This window comes from Sparus aurata, chromosome 3, assembly GCF_900880675.1.
Source record: "Sparus aurata chromosome 3, fSpaAur1.1, whole genome shotgun sequence".
NCBI lineage: Eukaryota > Metazoa > Chordata > Actinopteri > Spariformes > Sparidae > Sparus > Sparus aurata.
The window spans coordinates 1309822-1330812 of NC_044189.1; the positions used below are offsets into that span (position 1 = coordinate 1309822).

At 43.9% G+C, this 20991-nt stretch overlaps 1 protein-coding gene across 1 annotated transcript; it reads left to right on the plus strand.

Moving 5' to 3' along the window:
• Positions 1-169: 169 nt before the first annotated feature.
• On the plus strand, positions 170-19456 carry atf6b (activating transcription factor 6 beta). The gene is made up of 17 exons (XM_030412349.1): positions 170-531; positions 3631-3710; positions 5860-5941; positions 7749-7808; positions 7890-7969; positions 8237-8423; positions 9384-9548; positions 9639-9808; positions 10370-10549; positions 10872-10954; positions 12783-12986; positions 13153-13260; positions 13495-13594; positions 13716-13783; positions 14242-14341; positions 14578-14662; positions 15415-19456. Exons 1-17 carry the CDS (start codon positions 459-461, stop codon positions 15732-15734), a joined length of 2145 nt encoding a protein of 714 aa, XP_030268209.1. The 5' UTR covers positions 170-458; the 3' UTR covers positions 15735-19456.
• The last annotated feature ends 1535 nt before the right edge of the window (positions 19457-20991 follow it).

Here is a 20991-nt window from a genome sequence, read left to right on the forward strand (position 1 = left end):
TATCAAAATGCGCTCTTTCGATTGGGCCAAATCACCGTTAAAACCCTCTCCCTGCATCGCCCTCAACGGTTGGGTGGCTCGTACCCCCAATCGCACTCCCTGAATCCTCCTATTGGATGGTCGTGTCGTCAATCACGCCGTTCTCCGCTGTCATTGGCTGCTCTGCCAGAAGTGGGCGGTACTTGTCCGGGAATATGCGTTTCCTCGTCTGTCATATGCGAAGCAACGGGAGGAATCGATAGCTCGTCCGGAGACACAAACTGAATACAGATATCACTTTTCCGACGGAGGAAATAGCGCATTACGTTTAATTATACATGGTACCGAAGCCCAGTATGACCCAGGTACCTTAATGCTAAAGCTAGCCGCCGTGTTCCGCCTGTTTGTTTAGCTAGCTGTTATCACGTCGCTATCTGCCTGCAGCCCCCCTGATCTCCAAACACACCGCCTCTGTGGCTATGAGTACGGATTTACTCTCTGATTTGGACACTCGTTTCTTCGCTGATAACCTCCTGACGAGCGAAGACTGGGGTGAGTGAACATTTAACGCCTCTGTGGTGGAAAATAAACACATTTCAGCGACACGCAGCTAGCTTGATAAGAGGCGTGCGGATGCCCCTGAAGGCAGCAGCAGCAGCAGCGGCAGCCTCCCCCACCTCACCCGGCCAGGCGAGGCGAATCTGGGCCGTTACAATCATTAACGGTTAATTTCTCCCCCCTCCGACATGTTTATCTCCCACTGTGAAGGTTTTTTAGTCGTTAAAGAAGCTGCTGAGCGGTGTTACACGCGGTTACAGTGTGCATGTGTGTGTGTTTCATCAGTCAGCAGACCCGGATATGACAGATTGTCTTTATCACGGTGGGTGGAAGCGTGACAACACGTTCACACCAGCGCTCCGGCTCCTTCTTTCACTGTGTAACTGTCTCATTTAAAGTCGTGTTGTTGCTGCTTCTGCTGTTAAAGCTCCATCATGACCCGGCAGCTGAGCAAGGCATTTAACAGGATGTAGCTTAGAAAATAGACCCAGTCATCTGACTGCAGTTCTGCCAGTTCTGTCCTTGTGTTGCTATAAATCCATCAGGTATGGATCTATAACTGTGTGTATGTGTGTGTTTGTAGACACAGTTCACACACTTTAACTCAGAAACACACACAGATGTGTTGATGTGAGGCCGGAAGTTGCTTTTTTTTATGCTGTAAAATTGTAAAATGGTGATTTAAGTGGATTTTTTTATGTCTGAATATTGATATTATGTGATGGAAATTATCTTCTGACATCAGTGAACTGTAACAGCAAATTTCCCCATAAATATGATAATTTTAGATCACCACACGCATCGTATTCTGCACCTATATACCTGTGATAAGCCAATATTAGGCTCTGGATTCAGACTAAAGCATCAAATCTCAGTCTAGATTAATGAGCAGCCTGTTAGTAATGAAAGGCAAGTAATCAGGCGATACATTCATTTCTTGATTATTACAACAAATTCATTTCGGACTGTTAACTTAATCGTTTCGGTAATGTTTTTGCAAAACTGCCGGAAACTTTTCATGACTTTCCTCCTTTTCCCCATCTCTTAAAAGACTCTACATTCATTCATTCATTCATTTATTTATTCATTCATTCATTCATTCATTCATGCATGTGTTTGTTTGTTTGTGTATACCCTCTTCTCAAAAAAAGCAATAAAAGATCTCCAAAAAACTAAATAAACCCAACACATCAGACGCTGTGTGAATGTGACTATTTGCTCCTTTTTCCTCTGAAAGGCTGTAAACTCAATAATTCAAAAACAAAAGATAGGAATTCAGTTTGCAAAATTTGGTTTCTCAAATCTGCCCAGAGTAAACCCTCTCCTCAAACAAAGAAATAAAGGATCTCCGAAAACAGAAAATAACCCAACATGTTGTGACAATTTGTAGAAAGTTGGTTTGTTTTCCCAAATCTGTCCCGAGTAAAACTCTCTTTAATGACTGTAAACTGAATCATTTTGAGGTTGAGACTAAACATCCTGAATCTGTTTTAATTGTGACTAAATTAAAGAATAAATTGATTTATCAGGATGAAAACAATCTGAAAAACTTGTTGCAGTGGGATTCACAGTAATTCAAGATGAGCTCAACCAACTCCAGCATTATGTTCTACAGTGTGTCTCTGTGTTTTACTGAGTCTCACTACATCCTGCTCCACTGCCCGGATGTTGTTGGTGTTGAGCAGTCGGGCAATAAACCCAGATAGATTAGATTAGATGAATCTTAAATGACCCCCGTGAGAGAACTGGGTCATCGTAACAGCTCGAGCTACTAAAACCAAGACGTAAAAAAAGACAATAGACTTTTACAACCAGAGAACTGAAGGTAATTAAAAGGAACAGTTACACAACTTGCTCTGTTCTTATCAAATAACTCGTTACCTGCAGCTCCTCGCTGTCTGTTCCTACATCATTACAAACTGAGTCATTGTATTTTCTTATTATTTGTGTCAGATCTTCACTTCTCATCAATCTGCAGACTTATGAAATGTAATACTGTTGATATAGTGCACAGTAAATATCATCTGGAGCGTCTCGGTTCACACCTGCTCTCTCTGACAGTGTTTGTTTCAGTCTCAAAGTCCAGACTCGTGTTTTCTCACAGCAACACCATCAAGTCAGGCAAGGCATGATGGGAGAACTGACGGCGGACTGGGTCGTGGTAGAACCAGTCTGTTGGCTTCCTGGAAATGAGGCATAGGAAGAAGTTCATTCCATCGACTACCGCATTGTTTTCACAACTTAGGAACATTTCCGTCTATGTGGTATTACGATGCTGTGTTCTGTACTTAAAGACGGGCTGCACAAGTAGTCCAAATATTACTGAAGTTACAATATGGCCAAGTGCAATATCCAAAATGAACCGAAATAAAGCGTTGTTGTGATGTGGAGACGGCTTCAGATCGTTTGCTCCAGACACGAGGAAACATATTTCACCTGCCTCCCTCAATATATTCTGATGTTGGTTGTTCATCTTGTTCTCATGTGTGAGGTTAAAGATGTTTTGTGTGGCGAATTGACAGAGAGAATTACTAATAATACTGATCAGTGTGTTACAACGTACACATATTTTCTGGGGGCGAGTTCAGCTATCGAGAGACAAACTACAGAACAGTTGGGAGGAGATTGGACGGTGGTGAAGAAAAAGTGGAGGTCCTACTGAGACTGATGTGACCCTGAGTAACGCCTTCTAGTGGTTCTTTTGTGCAACAATAACTTGAAGGACGTATGGAAGTCTGTGGGCAGTGACAAGTGTTATCTTTTGAAAGAGACGTTTCTTTCGTTAGGGAGCATAAATGAGTCTGCAGTGAGAAAATATTAAAAGTGACGTAGTTGCCGTCCAACAGCTTCTTCATTTTTGTCTCATGTCTCAAACATGGAACTACAACTAAAGATAAACAAGGCAGATATATCTCAGTTGTCACCACGTAGGTGTTTAAAAAAGTTTGAAAATGTCAATAGTTGTTCGGACTTAAAACCAAAGATCTGTTGATCTTTACCCCTAGTGTTCTCACATTAGCTTTGTTCTGTGTCGTCGCATCTTCTCTTCGTCTGTTCACATCTGATGTGTTTGAATGCTGTCCGTGTCCACAGATGCCTGCCTGTACCAGTGTGAGAGCATGGAGGAGGGCGAGGACGGAGACCTCAGCCGGGGGCTGAAATACGAACCACCGGTGAGGAGACAATAAGAGACAATCACTGCTCGCAGCTCCGGTTTCTGTTCAGGACCGAGAGTGAAAGTGATGCAAACACACAGTTTACACACCACACACAGTACACAAGGTTCACACAGTACACACGGTACTCACACAGTACACACAGTACACACAGTACACACAGTACACACGGTACTCACACAGTACACACAGTACACACACTGCACACAGTACACACAGTACACACGGTACTCACACAGTACACACAGTACTCACACAGTACACACGGTACACACAGTACTCATACAGTACACACGGTACACACAGTACACACAGTACACACGGTACTCACACAGTACACACAGTACTCACACAGTACACACAGTACACACAGTACTCACACGGTACACACGGTACACACAGTACTCATACAGTACACACGGTACACACAGTACACACAGTACTCACACAGTACACACGGTACACACGGTACACACAGTACACACAGTACTCACACAGTACACACAGTACTCACACAGTACTCACACAGTACACACAGTACACACAGTACTCACACGGTACACACGGTACACACAGTACACACAGTACACACGGTACACACGGTACACACGGTACACACGGTACACACAGTACACACAGTACTCACACAGTACACACAGTACACACAGTACTCATACAGTACACACGGCACACACAGTACACACAGTACTCATACAGTACACACGGTACACACAGTACACACAGTACACATACTACACACAGTACACACGGTACTCACACAGTACACACAGTACACACAGTACTCACACAGTACACACAGTACTCACAGTACTCACACAGTACACACGGTACACACAGTACTCACACAGTACACACGGTACACACAGTACACACAGTACTCACACAGTACACACGGTACACACAGTACACACAGTACTCATACAGTACACACGGTACACACAGTACACACAGTACTCACACAGTACACACGGTACACACAGTACACACAGTACTCATACAGTACACACGGTACACACAGTACACATACTACACACAGTACACACAGTACACATACTACACACAGTACACACGGTACACACAGTACACACGGTACTCACACAGTACACACAGTACACACAGTACTCACACAGTACTCACACAGTACACACAGTACACACAGTACTCACACAGTACACACGGTACACACGGTACACACAGTTTACACAGTACTCACACAGTACACACGGTACACACGGTACACACAGTACACACAGTACTCACACAGTACACACAGTACACACAGTACACACGGTACACACAGTACTCACACAGTACACACAGTACTCACACAGTACACACGGTACACACGGTACACACAGTTTACACAGTACTCACACAGTACACACGGTACACACGGTACACACAGTACACAGAGTACTCACACAGTACACACACTACACACAGTACACACAGTACACACAGTACTCATACAGTACACACGGTACACACAGTACACACAGTACTCATACAGTACACACGGTACACACAGTACTCACACGGTACACACAGTACACATACTACACACAGTACACATACTACACACAGTACACACGGTACACACAGTACACACGGTACTCACACAGTACACACAGTACACACAGTACTCACACAGTACTCACACAGTACACACAGTACACACAGTACTCACACAGTACACACGGTACACACGGTACACACAGTTTACACAGTACTCACACAGTACACACGGTACACACGGTACACACAGTACACACAGTACTCACACAGTACACACAGTACACACAGTACACACAGTACACACAGTACTCACAGTACACACAGTACACACAGTACACACAGTACACACAGTACTCATACGGTGCTGAGAGGTGTTCATCCTGAACTCATATCCTGAAGCTACACATCGTGTTGTCTGCAGCACAAATCAGATCTTTAAACCCTCAGTGAGTTCAGATGACGGGTCAGAAGATAATCAGGCTGATTGTGTGTCAGTTCACTGAGTCACACACACACACACACACTCCTTCAGGTTGACGTACTGACTAATCCAGCAGTTGACGTTTGGCCTAATTTTTCCTCCCTCTCCTTCCTCTGCAACCTCTCTCAGTTTGACAACGACCTCGTCCTCACCCTCGATCCTGACAACCCCACGTCGCCATGGAGACACCTCGACGACAACCTCCTCACAGGTACAGACCAGCCGACCGTGAGCGCTCACCGGGAACCTTAAACCACCTTCGGTCAGCGTTTTGTTTTCACGCCTCAGTGGTCTGTGTAACTGGAGACGTCTCATCCTCAGGCTGCTGGAGGACTGTAGGCGGGTTGTTTTGGGGGATTTTTACAAGACGGACTGAGAATCAGACAGAAAGCAGAAGGACATTTTATAAATATACTTTTGTTTCCAGATAGATGATGTTTGAAGAGGCAGGTGTTATTTTCTGTTTTCCTCACTGTGAAACCAACAACATGTTGGTCCGCCTCTTAATACCGTCTGACTTCCTGTCTCTGGCTCGAAGCACATCAGTTCCTCCTGAAGGTGTTAATCTGTTAAAACGCCTCACAGATCTGTAGACTGTAGAGGAGGAAGTAGTGCATTTGTTTGGGACTTTTTACAGTTTTGATTAATACTCATTTGGTGTTGTAGTGAGTATTTGAGGCAGCAGGATTCAAACAACACTCGTCAGTTGATACTCGGGATGTTAATGATTAATCACAAATCAATTAATTGCTTAATATTTGCATTCCTATTGATGCAGTCACTGTTTGGTTTGCACACCAGACTGATCCTTTTAAAAAAGACGGGTGGATAAATTAACGTCCTTCCAGATTTGGAGTTGCTCCGTCTTCATGATAAATCTGTGTTGGATTTGTCTTCACGTCTAAAATATTTCACTAAACTGTCTCCAGGTTGTTAAAGTCGTTCTCCCACTGTGACTGGAGAGTGTAAAAGTAAAATGTAGATTTTTCTCTTCTGCTGCTGCTCTACGTTCTCCTACTGGACGTGTTGCCAGCAGAGAAAACATGAAGTCTTTTGGGACTTAATTTTTGTATTTTGTATTTTTATGAATTCACCTGTTAAAGATCAACTCCCCGGGGAGAAAACTTGAACTTTGTGGCAGACACCGACAGAAACATCAGCTGATGAACTCAACTGTTTCACTGATATGTGACAGAAGCAGGATGTTTTACAGTTTTTAGAATTATATAACACTCCAAGCATCTTTTCCTGTGAAACCAAAGGTTTCATGTGGGGCCAGTGTCAGCAGATCGTTTCTGTCCGACTTCAGAGAAAAACATTTCATGTGCTGCTAAATTCATGTGGGCTTGTTTCATGAACATGATCCCAGCAGCCTCTCAAGCATCTGACAGCCACGTTTTATCCCGTAATCTCTGATTTATTGTTTTATTTCCCTTTTTGCAGCTGGTAGTGAAGAAGTTTGTCTCCCACAGAATTTTGTCTTTTCTGTGGAAACTTCCAGAATTATCGGCCTCGTTTCAGCCTCTGTCTGTTGTAGTCGGTATCGAGAAGACTGAGTTTTGTCGTGAAGCTTTTGGGGAGTTGATTATTTTTTTATTTGCTCCAGCTTTTCTAACTTTCTGCACAAAGATATGATAATAATAATCAGAACCTAGAAAGCCCTAGAAAAGTCTCCCTCCTAAGTCAGGCATGTCCAAACTCTTCCACAAAGGGCCGTGTGGCTGCAGATTTTTGTTCCAACCAGTCAAGAGCACACAGTTTGACTAATCAGCTTTGTGAAGACTGAGATCAGTTGAGTAAATGAGTCAGGTCTGGTGTGCTGCTGCTTGGCTGAAAAGAAAACCTGCAGCCACACGGCCCTTTGTGGAAGAGTTTGGACATGCCTGTCCTAAGTCAAACCCGGTAGACGTTTTCTCCTCCAGTAGACAGTTAAATGTTTGTCATATAAATACGTTATTATCATTGTTATTGAACTTTGAGAAACTCTTCATGTGTTTCTGTGTCTCGTCTCTCTGAAGGTGAAGTTCCTGTGATAAAGAATGAAATGACCATCACTCAGCCGCTACCAGTCGAGATGTGTAAGTTCTCCACTTTGTTTTTAAAATCTGTCCAACAGAAACTAACATGTACCTGACTCACCGGTCTGTTTGTGTGTTCAGTGTTCCAGGTGAAAGCAGAACCTCCCTCACCTGCGTCGTCACTCGGGTCCGACTGCTCTGCAGCATCACCGGACCCACAGGTGTGTTCAAGAGTTTAAATCATGTAAAAACATGAATGAAGGTTTGTGTCCTGTCTTGTTGATTGTACAAATGCCTTGTAATCATAAGATATCAAATCACCTTAAGTTGTTTCTTGTTTCATGCAAAGCTACATCCTGATGTTTTTCACATTAAAAGGGCAGCTGTAAAAGAGAAGGAAGTGATGCTTTTAATGTGAAATCGCTGGGAAAATGATGGTTAATCAAGCTGAAGCTGTAAAACTTTCTGTCCTCTTCTCTCCTCTCCAGATCACAGTTAAAGGTGAAAACCCTCCGACTCCTCCCTACATGTACGGAGACGTGCTCTCTCCTCCGCTGGGCACCATGGAGGTCACCGTGGCAACAACAGCCGTACCCCCGGGTCAGACGCAGCAACAGACGCCGTTGACGACGCAGATCCCAGCAGTGATGGGTGGACTACAGACGCAGGCTGCAGGTCGGTGAAACCACAGCGTCTGTCTGAATGTGGCAGGTTCAAAGATGCTGCTGGTGTTTTGTGTTGATTGTGTTCAGCTGATGGTTCATCAGACGGCAGAAGCTTTAAGATGTAGTTGGTGCTTTCTTGGCTTCACCTGTGTGGCTGTTTAACATGCACACAATATTCCAGTTCTGCCCCAATTCCTGAAAAACCCTCACGTGTCGTTTATCAGGTCAAAGCATGGAAAGATGAAGTGGCTCGAACCAAATGAGCCGTTTTAAATATTCTGCCGTTATTCTGTGATATTTACGCATATCTGAAAACATGTTGATATCCAAGTCTGTCACCTCAAAGCAGGTGTGATTTTCTCTCCAAACACAAATGTGGGCTCAGCTCTGAACAAACAACACGTCAGCGACTCCTGCTCGATCTGTGCATCTCTACAGATCAGTAAAGCAGAGAAGAATTAAAAAGTACAATATTTCTCTCTGAATTAAAGTGGAATATGTGTATAAAGTAGCATAAAATCAAAAGAAATAAGTAGAATACATGTAGTTTCGATTTGTACTTGTTCTATGAAGAGTAGTTCAGCAGAAATACATGTTTAGCGTCCACGTCTGCAGCTGGATCAACACCAGGAAGTCAGAGGAGAGTTCCAGCTGTGTGGACGACAGCAGCTCCTCCGAAACACCGCTTCTGTCTTTGTGCTCATGCAAATGATTTGGTTTGAAGTTGAGAGTGCGTATGTGCGAAGGAGGGCTGATCATCTGTAAACTTGTATTTGAATAACAAATTCTGAGGTCTGAGTCTGAATCACGTGCCGACGGTTGGAGCGTCTGAAAGTGCTGCCGTGTTTCTACAAAGTGGATCTGACTCAGACTTTTTGTTTAAACTGTAATAGATAATTTAATAAAGTAGATTTTCTATGAGGAGATTTATTGAACTGTTATTAAAGTCTGATTATTTTCTCCCCTTCAGTTCTGCCGAGTTCGGCCACATTGAAGGCCACGTCCATCCTGAACACCAAGCCCCCCATCCAGCCCCGACCGGTGTGTGTCACCACCCTCCCCGTCCCACAGACCCCCACGCCTGCCAAGACCCTCATCCTGCAGGGCCTCCCCTCCATGGACCAGAGCCGACCCGGTAAAAGCTGAAACACACACACACACACACACACACACACACCATCGTGTCTTCATGTAGTTTTTAACCTTCCTGTGTTTTCTCCTCCAGTCGTCTTGTCTCAGTCCGTCTGCCTCGGTTCTGCTCCGGCCATCGTCAAAATGGAGCCCGTCTCTCCCGGCATCCCTCAGCACTGCTCCGGGCCCACAGCGCCGCCCGCCAGCAAACCCATCGTCCCGGCAACGCCGACGCTACCCGGCAACAACTCCAACGACATCGATGTGAGTAGTGCTCACACACACACACACACACACACACGCCACCAGAAACACCAAAACATGAAATTAGATGGACAAAATAAACATGAAGAATTTATAATTAACCTCACTGAAGGATTAATTAATCAGCTGGACGTCATTAAACATTAAAGGGATGTTCCAAACATTCAGAACCTTCTATGAGCTGAAGTGTTCAGACTGCCTCAGAACTTGTTTTTGGATTATATCTTGTTTATTTATCACTGAGCTGTTAGATTAAGATTTATAACTCCAGATCGTCAGAATCACTGAAGAATAAAGAGTGTGTGAGAAAACATTTATTCTGTTATTTCATCAGAGGCACAGCGGTGCGTTCAGGTACATGTGAGGGAGGATGTGAATCAGTTGGGCCGGTTCGGTGACATTAGTCAGAACACACGCCTCCTTATATAAAGACTGTGGTACAATAACACACCCTGAGGGCACCTGTTACCTTCAGGTAGTTGGATTACATCACACACCTGTTAAACTTGAATCCCCAAACTCTTGTCCCCCTTTTCTCCCCCCCTCCCCCTCCTGGTGCAGATGAAGGTGCTGAAGCGGCAGCAGAGGATGATAAAGAACCGGGAGTCGGCCTGCCAGTCGAGGAAGAAGAAGAAGGAGTACCTGCAGAACCTGGAGGCCCAGCTCAGGGAGGCCCAGCAGGAGAACGAGCGTCTCAGGAGGGAGAACCAGGCACTGAGGGAGAGACTGGCTGGGAAAGAGGTGAAGGACTGGAGAGAGAATATGACTCTTCATCTACTTTTGTGTTTATTCACAGAAACTAATCAATAAATAAAGATAAATAAGGAAGGAACGTAGTCACAGCTTCTCACTCTGAGCTGTGATTAAAGGAAGAATCCTGATTTCCCTGCAGACACACAGACAGGTTCAGAGTACAGCAGCAGCTTGATTAACAACAGCAGGTTGAAACAGGAGGAAATAACTCGATGTGGAGAGAGAGAGAGCGACGTTAAACCTGTAAAACCTGATGATGGAGAGAGCGTATTGTGTTCGAGCAGCTGAAGTTTCCCTTTTTGTTTTTCAGGGCAGCGACTCGGCGAGCAACAAGAGAGCCGTGTGTGTCATGGCCGTCCTGCTGTTCATGACCTTCAGCTTCGGACCCGTCAGGTGATCTGCACACTTTCATTAAAGGAGAACTTCGGTCGATTTAAACATGCAGCTTCATTGCTCAAGCTACCCTTGACTTGCCAGTACTGAAGACGCAAACACATTTGGTCCAGCCATTACAGAGCTCCGTGAACGGAGACTTAGCATTGAACGCTAACAGCATGGGGTCAGAACTTTACACTGTGTTTTAAGCGTCTTAACATGCTCCACATCTCACACCAAAAGTTATGCAACATCAGCAGACACCTTAGCACACAGCACTGTAGCGTGTATGACTCATCATGAATAAAAAAGTAGTTAAAACAGTGTGTTTGTGCAAGCAGCTACTTATCTTTTTGTTGACATCCGCGTCTTCCTGTAGCTAGACCAAACTAGTCAATCCGTTGAGCGTGCACTTACTCCCTCACTGGCGGAGACGAAAACGTAATCCAGCATTTTTGTGTTTATGTTCATAATGTACATGTCCATGTTACAGCCTGTCATGAGCCATGAGCCTTACAATAGCCTGTTAAGCCTGTTAAGTGCACACTCGATGGATATGCTAGTTTGGTCTAGCTACCGGAAGACACGGATGTCAACAAACAGGTAAATAGCTGCTTGCACAAACACACTGTTTTAACTACTTTTTTATTCAGTTTGAGTCATACACGCTACAGTGCTGTGTGCTAAGGTGTCTGCTGATGTTGCATAACTTTTGGTGTGAGATGTGGAGCATGTTAAGACGCTTAAAACACAGTGTAAAGTTCTGACCCCATGCTGTTAGCTGTCAATGCGAAGTCTCCGTTCACGGAGTTCTGTAATGGTTGGACCAAATGTTTTCGCATCTTCGGTACTGGCAAGTCAAGGGTAGCTTGAGCAATGAAGCTGCATGTTTAAATCGACCGAAGTTCTCCTTTAAGCATCATGAAACTCTTCACTTCATTCTTCTTCTCATTTCTAACTTCAGTTTTTTATGTTTTCTTGTTGCTCTAAAGTTTGTTTTGAAAAATGACATTAATAAAGTTTACGTCTGAAGTCAGGGACCAGACGAGTGACTGAAAACAGAACATGTTCTCCAGTAGATATCAAATATAAAAAGTAAAGTAATTTTTATAGTTGTTAAATGCATTAAAGTCACACCAATATCATAAAGAAATAGACTAAAAGAGGGCACATAATATAAATCATATGCTGCACTGGATGCAACCTGAGCGTGATCTGGACGATGTGGTCCTTTTCCAAAACATGACTGAAGACATGGATTGTTAATGAACGAAACAACAACGCAATCATTTTTTAATTAAAGTCTGAAGCGCTCAAGTGTTTTTATTTCAAGTTTCTATCTGATAGATGAAGGTTTTAGTGAACGTCTTCAGGTGTTTCTAAATGATGCCTCTGGTTTTAGAAGATCCCTTTTTCTCTGAGAGTGATTAACTCTCCACACCAGCAGGTGGCGACAGTCTGCACACACACAGACCTTTATTACGACACAACAGTGTTTCTGGACACCTCTTCACTATCAAAATGCTCAGTTGGACAAAAAGCAGGAGACTGGTTCCAACAGTGCAGGACAAGAAGGACCACAGACGCCCTCTAGTGTTCAGAAGAGGAAATATGTGTGTCATTGATTTGAACTATGCATCACAAACAGGCTGTCTGTCACTTCAGAATGTCAGAATTTGATGCACAGTCGTGTCTCCTGACTTGAAGAAACTAAATTTAGGGTCCAAAAACATGAACTTCATCAACATTTGGCTCTCCGGCGTTTTTCACAATGATGTCTTGATATGAGAACAAATCCAACCATCAGTCCTGAGTTTGACCTCTGTCTTCTTCTTCTTTCCTGCAGCATCACAGACAGGAAGCTGTCGGGCCTGCAGGACAGCGTGGTGTCGTATACGGGCCGGCGTCTGCTGGAGATCGAACAACAACAACAGCAGCAGCAGCAGCAGCGGCGGGAGGCGGAGGCTGCTCCACCTGCCAGCAGAGTGGAGGACAGAACAGAGACGGAGGAGGAGGGAGGAGACGACGCTCCCGAGTCCTATCCCTTCAGGTCAGTGTGACCAAACTGAACAACATCACATTAAGATCCAGTTATATTACCAGTAAACCTCCCCGTGTTCATGATTCACCTCCACGTAACACCATCACAGACAAACAGACTCGTCTAACTGAAACACAGCTTTAATCACCGTCGATGTGTCCGTGTGTGTTTGCAGGAACCTGAGCGACGTGTTCGGTGACATGAAGGATTTGGTGCTGCAGGACATCGATCGTTACTTCACCTCCTCAGACTGCAGACAGTTCAACCGCTCCGAGTCTCTCAGGTCAGTCTGACTCTTCATGTCCTTCTTTTTAAAGCCAGTCAGTGTTTGTTCATCCTGTCTTTAACTCTTCAGCTCCTCCTCGTCCTCCAACACCTGTTTATATTAACTATACCAACACACATGAATCTGAGCTTAAAGGTCAAATATCAAAGTGAACTGAAGGACAAACGTTCACACATTTAGTCTCAGTTGAGTGTTTTCTCCACATGTGTTCACGTCTCTGTTGGTTCTCAGGCTGGCTGACGAGCTCAGAGGTTGGGTTCGCCGACACCAGATCGACAGGAAGAAGTCTGGAGGAAAACCGAAGATCGCCAAGAAGGCCAAAATCGCTCAGGTTCAGTCTGACAACATCTTCTTCACTTCTCCTCATCCTCTCCTGTTCTGATGTTTTTATCTGTCCTAACGTGGATCATTACAGTTCATATTAAACGTGTTTCTGTCTCTCTGTCTCACAGAAAGCTCAGCTGAGGAAGACGAACTTCTCCAGATATCTTCCGATCCAGACTCACCGCTCCTTAGAAAGGTTCAGCTAACAGCAACAATAACAACACATATATTCACGTTGATTATTTATAATGATGCTCTTTATAACGAGATAACTTTCAGTCCACGTGTCAGGAGAAATGCAAACTGTTCTGAAACTCGAAGCGACACCAGCGTGTTTCTGTCAGCTGGATGTTTTGGACCGTAAAATGCTGCTCTAACATTACGTAGCACCTTTTACATTTAGTTTAGCTGATGATACTTTGACTTTAGCAGGATTTAAACACTGTGGAGTAATTTTACATAATAGTTTTGGTACTTTTTAAGGATTATAAATCCTTCTCCCATCGCTGCTTAACTGATTCAGCTCTAAAGACGAGTAAATATTGAGCAGATGTGGACTAAACTAGGTGAACTTAACAACATGAGAATGTGTCAGCTTGTAGTAAACCTGAATAACGACCTTGAACTTTTGTGTGTGTGTGTGTGTGTGTGCAGTCAGCTGCAGGTGCTTCCTGGTCCTGAGGTCACCTACAGCGACTTCCTGGACGCCATCGACCGTCGAGAGGACACGTTCTACGTCGTCTCCTTCAGACGGGTACGACAGCTCAGAACATGTTGACACTGACTGAACGTGCCGGACGGTTTCAGGCTTCTGTTCTTCACTCTGGTGGTTGTGAGGAAGTTGTGACCGTCGCTGGTGTCATGTGTTGCAGACTTGCAAACTCAGCTGTTTGTTTCCTTTAGATTCATGTCAGTAAGGATGAATGGAAGCTGAGCTGACCTTGACTTTGAATAACAGTAATAACAGCTGTTTCCTGTGTGTCTCTCCAGGATCACCTGCTGTTACCGGCCATCAGCCACAATAAAACCAGCAGACCCAAAATGTCTCTAGTGATGCCGGCCATGTCTGTGAACGGTGAGTCCGCCTGAACGTGATGCTGTCAGTATGAGACGGTCCACTGGACCTTAAAGCAGAGATGATGTAACGTGTTGAGTAGGAAGTAGAACCGACGGATGAGTTTAAAACCAGGAAAAGACAAAATGATGCAATCAACATGTAAACAAAATCTAACACCATGTTCTTCTCCTCCTTCTCTCCTCTCCTCCTTCTGCTCCTTCTCCTCCTCCTCTTCTCTCCTCTCCTCTCCTCTCCTCTCCTCTCCTCCTCCTCTTCTCTCCTCTCCTCTCCTCCTCCTCTCCTCTCCTCCTTCTCCTCCTCTCCTCTCCTCCTTCTCCTCTCCTCTCCTCTCCTCTCCTCCTTCTCTCCTCTCTTCTCCTCTCCTCCTCCTTCTCTCCTCTCCTCTCCTCTCCTCCTCCTTCTCTCCTCTCCTGTCTCTCCTCTCCTCCTCCTCCTCCTCTCCTCCTTCTCTCCTCTCCTCTCCTCTCCTCTCCTCCTTCTCTCCTCTCTTCTCCTCCTCCTCTCCTCTCCTCTCCTCCTTCTCTCCTCTCTTCTCCTCCTCCTCTCCTCTCCTCTCCTCCTTCTCTCCTCTCTTCTCCTCCTCCTCTCCTCTCCTCTCCTCCTCCTCTCCTCTCCTCCTCCTTCTCTCCTCTCCTGTCTTCTCCTCTCCTCCTCCTCTCCTCTCCTCTCCTCTCCTCCTCTCCTCTCCTCTCCTCTCCTCTCCTCCTCCTCTCCTCTCCTCTCCTCTCCTTCCCTCCTCTCCTCCTCAGAGAGCCTCTATAACTCCTCTCAGGGTTACGAGATGATGATGCAGGTCGACTGTGAGGTCATGGACACCCGCATCGTCCCCATCAAGTCCTCCGCCGTCCCGCCGTCTCTCCGCGACCCCCCTCCGCCTCCCCCCTCCTCGCACCACAACCCCCACCATCACCACGGCAACCACACCTCGCTTCGAGGGCGCCACCACCATCACCCCTCCTCCTCCTCCTCCTCCTCTCCATCGTCCTCCTCGCCATCGTCTCCCAGGCAACCTTTACCCGCCCGCCGACGGACTGCAGAATATTTCATCAGCCAATCAGAAGGAGTCTAAAGACAAAACTCTTGATGTCAGGTAACGAAAACACGTCTCCGCTTCCTGGAAAACCTCCGTGAACCGTCTGATCTGATCCGACGAGCTCTTCCTGTTACTGTCACCAGGCTCCTCCCTCTGTACGAGATCATGTCCTAATATATAATAATAGATTTCTAATCTGAAAGTCGGATGCAGATGTAGCAGCACACTGCACTTAGAAACAGTGCTGCCTTTTAATATTTAATTGTGAAAATGTACAGTTTGAATGAGGCGTCGAGGCGGGAAGAACCCGGGCTGGATTATTTGTTCCAGCGTGTTGGAACCGGTCCGGCCCACAGGTGGCGCTGCCGGGCTGCAGTTAAAGTTCAGAGGGAAACATTTCAGGGTATCAGGATCAATTTATTTCTGCACTTTCTGCATTTCAGAGTGAATTCTTTCCTCATCAATAAGTTTTATTAAAGAGACATTCTTTATTTTTGAACCTGGGCTCTACATGTTGGTGTTTTAGTGTCGACATGATTCTGATGATGAGTTGGGAAGTCGTTCTTCTGACTTCACTGTGTTAATGTGTGTCATGTCCGAATGTGGAAGCAACATGGACGCCAAAAAGAAGTTGTGTCAGTGACAAGAAACGTGACAAAGACTGTACAGTACATGACTTTCTCACGCTTTGTGTCAGCAGCATATTGTGTCAACTCGCATTCCAAAGTTTACTCTGACTTTAAGAGTTGTTGAGAGAGCGAAACATTCTGGAATCAGTTCAGTAGATCACCTCATCCAGCAGCCGCGGCCGTCAAAGTTACGTCCACAGTGCTCGGTGGAGGTTGTTATCCTCACAGCGTTGGGAGATGATTCCTGCAGAGACCAGAAAGGTGAAATCTCACCAGAGGAGAGTTGTTGCAGGAAGACAAGACTTTTGTTTCTGGTTACACAAACGGTCCAATTAATTAAAAAGAAGCTTTTAAAACTGCAGAACCTGCCTGAGAATCTTCACATTTTTAAGTTTACTGTGGTATTAAAGTAATCCAGAGACAGTCGGCTGGACGATCGCGGCTGCGCTGCAAACTGCAAGAGCTAATAGCTGATTCGGCACTGCTGATTTGCAAAATATAGACAAATGAACAAAACCACAGGCGAGAAACTTTAATGGAAGCTGTAAGTGAGGGTGTAAACCTTACTGAACGTCAAATTTAAATCAAAAAGAAGCTTTCTGAGCATGTGAATGTGACGCTCACAGTCGCTCCAGAAGGTCAGCTGAGGAGATCTACCCGACCGAATCCAAAACCTTTTTTAAGTATGAATAATTTCATTGTAAAACATGTAAATGTGGAGTCCAGGGTCAAAAATACCAGAATTCCCCTTTAATAACAGAAGCTGAAGTCAGCATTTGTGACCGTGCAGCTCCAGCTGGTCCTCCTCTCTCCTCGTCTTGATTTCTGTGGAGTTTGTGTTTGTATATTTGTGTCTGTGGTCAATAGACGACGTGTAGAGAGAGAAAATATCAATATCATTAATATCAGAACTGAAGGCCGCTGCAGGAAGTCACATCGACTGCTTATAGCTGTGAAATGTCCGTAAATCTGCTTAGAAACTGGCGAAAAAAAGATGCCTCGTGTGCAGAACTTGCCTGAGAATCTTCACGTTTGAACTTGTCTTCAGTCTCAGGGTGATCCAGTGACGGTCGTCTGCACATTAACGTGTGTGTTACAAACTGGAAGCACTAAGATCTGATTCTGCAAATGTTTAATGTTAAAATAAAACTTCCTCCTTCTGTTACCGGCACATGAAACCACTTCAGAACATCTGATCTGACTTCCTGTCGCGTCCGTCAGATTTATTCCTGTGTTTGTTTGTTTTTTTTAATAAATTCATGTTCTTGTTTTGAACGGAGGATTATTTAATAGTTGTAAATATCAATGTTGACTCTGTAGATATTTGTGTTTGTTTTTGTCACTTTTTTATAATTTTTTATTTCTTTGCCTTTTGACAACAAAACATAAAAGAATAAAAAAAGAATGAAATCAGTTTGTGGAATAATGAGGCTTCACAGTGAGAACAAATCAGACCGATCGAGTTTTTAAAATGTTTTTTATTCTTGTTTCTTGTTGTGTTCAGTTCAGTGGACCAACCGGCTTCAGCTTCATATGAACTCGTGATATTCAATATATTTATCTGCAGATTTGTGTTATTGTACAGAAAATACTCAGGATGAAGTTTCAGTTCCTCGTGTATCTGAATCAAGCCCGACGACTCTGAACGCTTCCTGTTTTTTCTTCTGACCAAAAAAAGCTTCAGATTTTCCTTCTCGTCTTTGTGTTTTTGCCACTCATGTTTCGGATCTCCCTCAGTGACGTCATCGTGGTTATTCTGCAGGAGTCGTTCATCAGATAGAGTATAACGGAAGAAGCTGTTGAGTTGCATTATGGGAAATGTTGGATCCAAGGGTTCGATGCTGAGTAGTTGGAGACTAATAAAGAGTTTACTCGATTATTCCAACAAAGTGAAAAACTATAAACGGTAAAGAAACAATCAGAGAAGGAAAACTTGAGTTTGAACATTCACATATCGCCAATTTAAAGGAGTATTTTTTTTTTTTGCTGATAAAAAGTTTGATAAAATGAGAGATTTAATAAGAGTAATCACCTGAAATGTGTCAGAAACGCGTCGCTGAGCTGTTCTTGTAAAAGAAGAGAGTTTACCGTCACTGTCACTATTTAACAGGCAGAACCAAACGTGAGGCACCGGATCAGACCCGGTGTCACAGAACAGAACAAAGTCCTGAAGATGAACGTCTGCTCACGTCCTCGCTACTAATTTTCTTTCTTTGCTCGTCTCTCCGTCTTCATCCTGCTGCCGCTCCTCCTCCTCCAAGTCTGAAGAAAGAAAAGAAAGAAAATTATACAGTTTGTTTTTGTTGTTTTTTTTTATACTGAATCGATTTTGTTACTTTTGTTTAAAGAAATGCAAAGAGGAAAAAAAATGTTTGGATATGAAGGTAAATGTTGGTCGGGCTCTGTTTGAAACGCCAGTTTGTTCTCCAGTTAAAAAAACAAAACAGGATTGTGCACAAAATGTTTTGGCAATAATGAGAAATACTTCTAATAATTCTGGTCTGGTTGGTGATTCTTCACTGAGCAGGAGAAAGATTTACTTCCTGCCTGAAACAAAGGAAATGTTGGTCATGTGAAGTTGTTTTCATGGTCAGTCAGTTTGTCAGTTCAGCTCATAAAACGAGAGAAAAATACACAAAAATGCTGATCGTAAGATGTAATGTCGTACATTTCAGCAGAAATAATCATTTCTGTCTAAGAAAATCAAATTTAACATTAAATCAGGCACAGAATAAAACAATAATATGAAGAAGTATATAAAGTTTAAACAAAGAGGACTTTAAACTCTAAATCAACGAAATCAAACTGTGACTGACAGAATCTGAGTTTCAGAACCAGTTGAGAACCAGCGACCGGACCGGGTCAGATATCAGATATTCAGCTCAGCTCGTTTTTTACTGTCACGTTCAAAAACTGTATGAAGACTTGCAGATCTGTGCTGATGGAAGGTAACGATGTAAATACGATGTGAGACAGTTTGCCTTTGGTCCGTTTTGTTTTTTTATTTAAAGTCTGTAAATAAATCTTTGTACGTCTGACGAGACGACGCATCTGAACTGCTGCCTTCTGTTTGTAGGAAGTGAAGCTTTGAATTTGATAAAGAAGAAAATAAAGTGAAGCTGGAGCTCCTGTCGTTTGTCCTCAGGGTCACTTTGTGTTGATGATAGCTTGTTAGCATGCTAACAGACTTTTGTTTGTGTCGCTTCTCTGAAGTCTGAAGAAATACAGAGACACAATACATCTGTACAGTTATCTGATCTTAAGCATCTGTTAGCGTGTTAGTAATAAATTAAACAAGTGAGCAGAAAATCTGTTTTTAAAAAGGAAAAATTTGAATTTACAGCCACGCTTGCAGCTCTGAGGGTCCTCACATCCTCTCCTCCAGTGGAAGTTTAGATACAAGTACTGATTGACAGCTTCTTTACTCCAGTAAAGTAATAGAGTACAGGCTCTGACATGTACTCAGAGTAAAAATCTAAGTAAAAAAGTCATTTGTGGTCAAAGATAACTGAAACTCACGTCATATTAATAGAATTCAAAGATGTTTCAGGCATCTGAACACAAACATCTGAACTTTCTCCTCCTCACAGCTTCAGAACAGCCTCATTACTTTAGTTTGATGCCTCTGAGGTGAATTGTGGATTATTTTATTTTATGCAGACGCAGCGAGACGAGACGTAACAAGCCGTAAACAGACAGAGAGGGAGACTGGAATGTGGAGAAAAGGCGTGTTAGTGTCTCGTATCTGCAGAGAGTTTCTGATTTTCTCTCTTTGTTGCTGCTCGGGACGCTTTACCAACCCAACATGTGTCTATTTGACGTCCTGGGAATGAGACTCAACAATCAACTGTCTTTGTGGTGCGTTCAGGAACAGCTGGGACAAATCCTACTGATTCTACCTTTAACTTCAATAGTCTTTGAATTCTATTAATATGACGTGAGCTTCAGTTAGCTTTGACCACAAATGTCTTTCAGAGGGAGACTTTTTACTCTGATACTCTGAGTACATGTCAGAGCCTGTAATCTATTACTTTACAGGAGTGAAGAAGCTGTCAATCAGTACTTCTACTTTTACAGGAGTAAAGAAGCTGTCAATCAGTACTTCTACTTTTACAGGAGTAAAGAAGCTGTCAATCAGTACTTCTACTTTTACAGGAGTAAAGAAGCTGTCAATCAGTACTTCTTCTTTTACAGGAGTAAAGAAGCTGTCAATCAGTTCTTCTACTTTTACCCTCAAGTCTCTGAACTTCCTCTGGATGACAGACTGTGAGGACTCTGATCCGTCTCTTCTGGTCTCTTGATCAAAGATAAATTATTTCTTAACGAGCTCATAAACACTGTTTTACAACTTCTGACACGTCTCACAGATTTTAATCTTTAGCTCTGATTCATACAACAATTATCGTATCACCTTAACAGTAAAACGACTGAAACTCGTCTGTTTAAGTATCTGAACGTCCTCGGTGCACGTTTGACCTGCGACCACCTGCTGAGCTGCTGATCACCTGAGGCCTGCAGCTCGCAGCTCAACCGTCTGATTGCTGAGTTGTAAACATTTAAAGTCTCACGGCCTGAAGCTCAGTGAGCAGCAGCAGGAGAGAGTTCAGGGTCGTAAAACGAGGCGCGGTGACGAGCTGCTGAGGGTCAATGACCGAGCCTGAAGA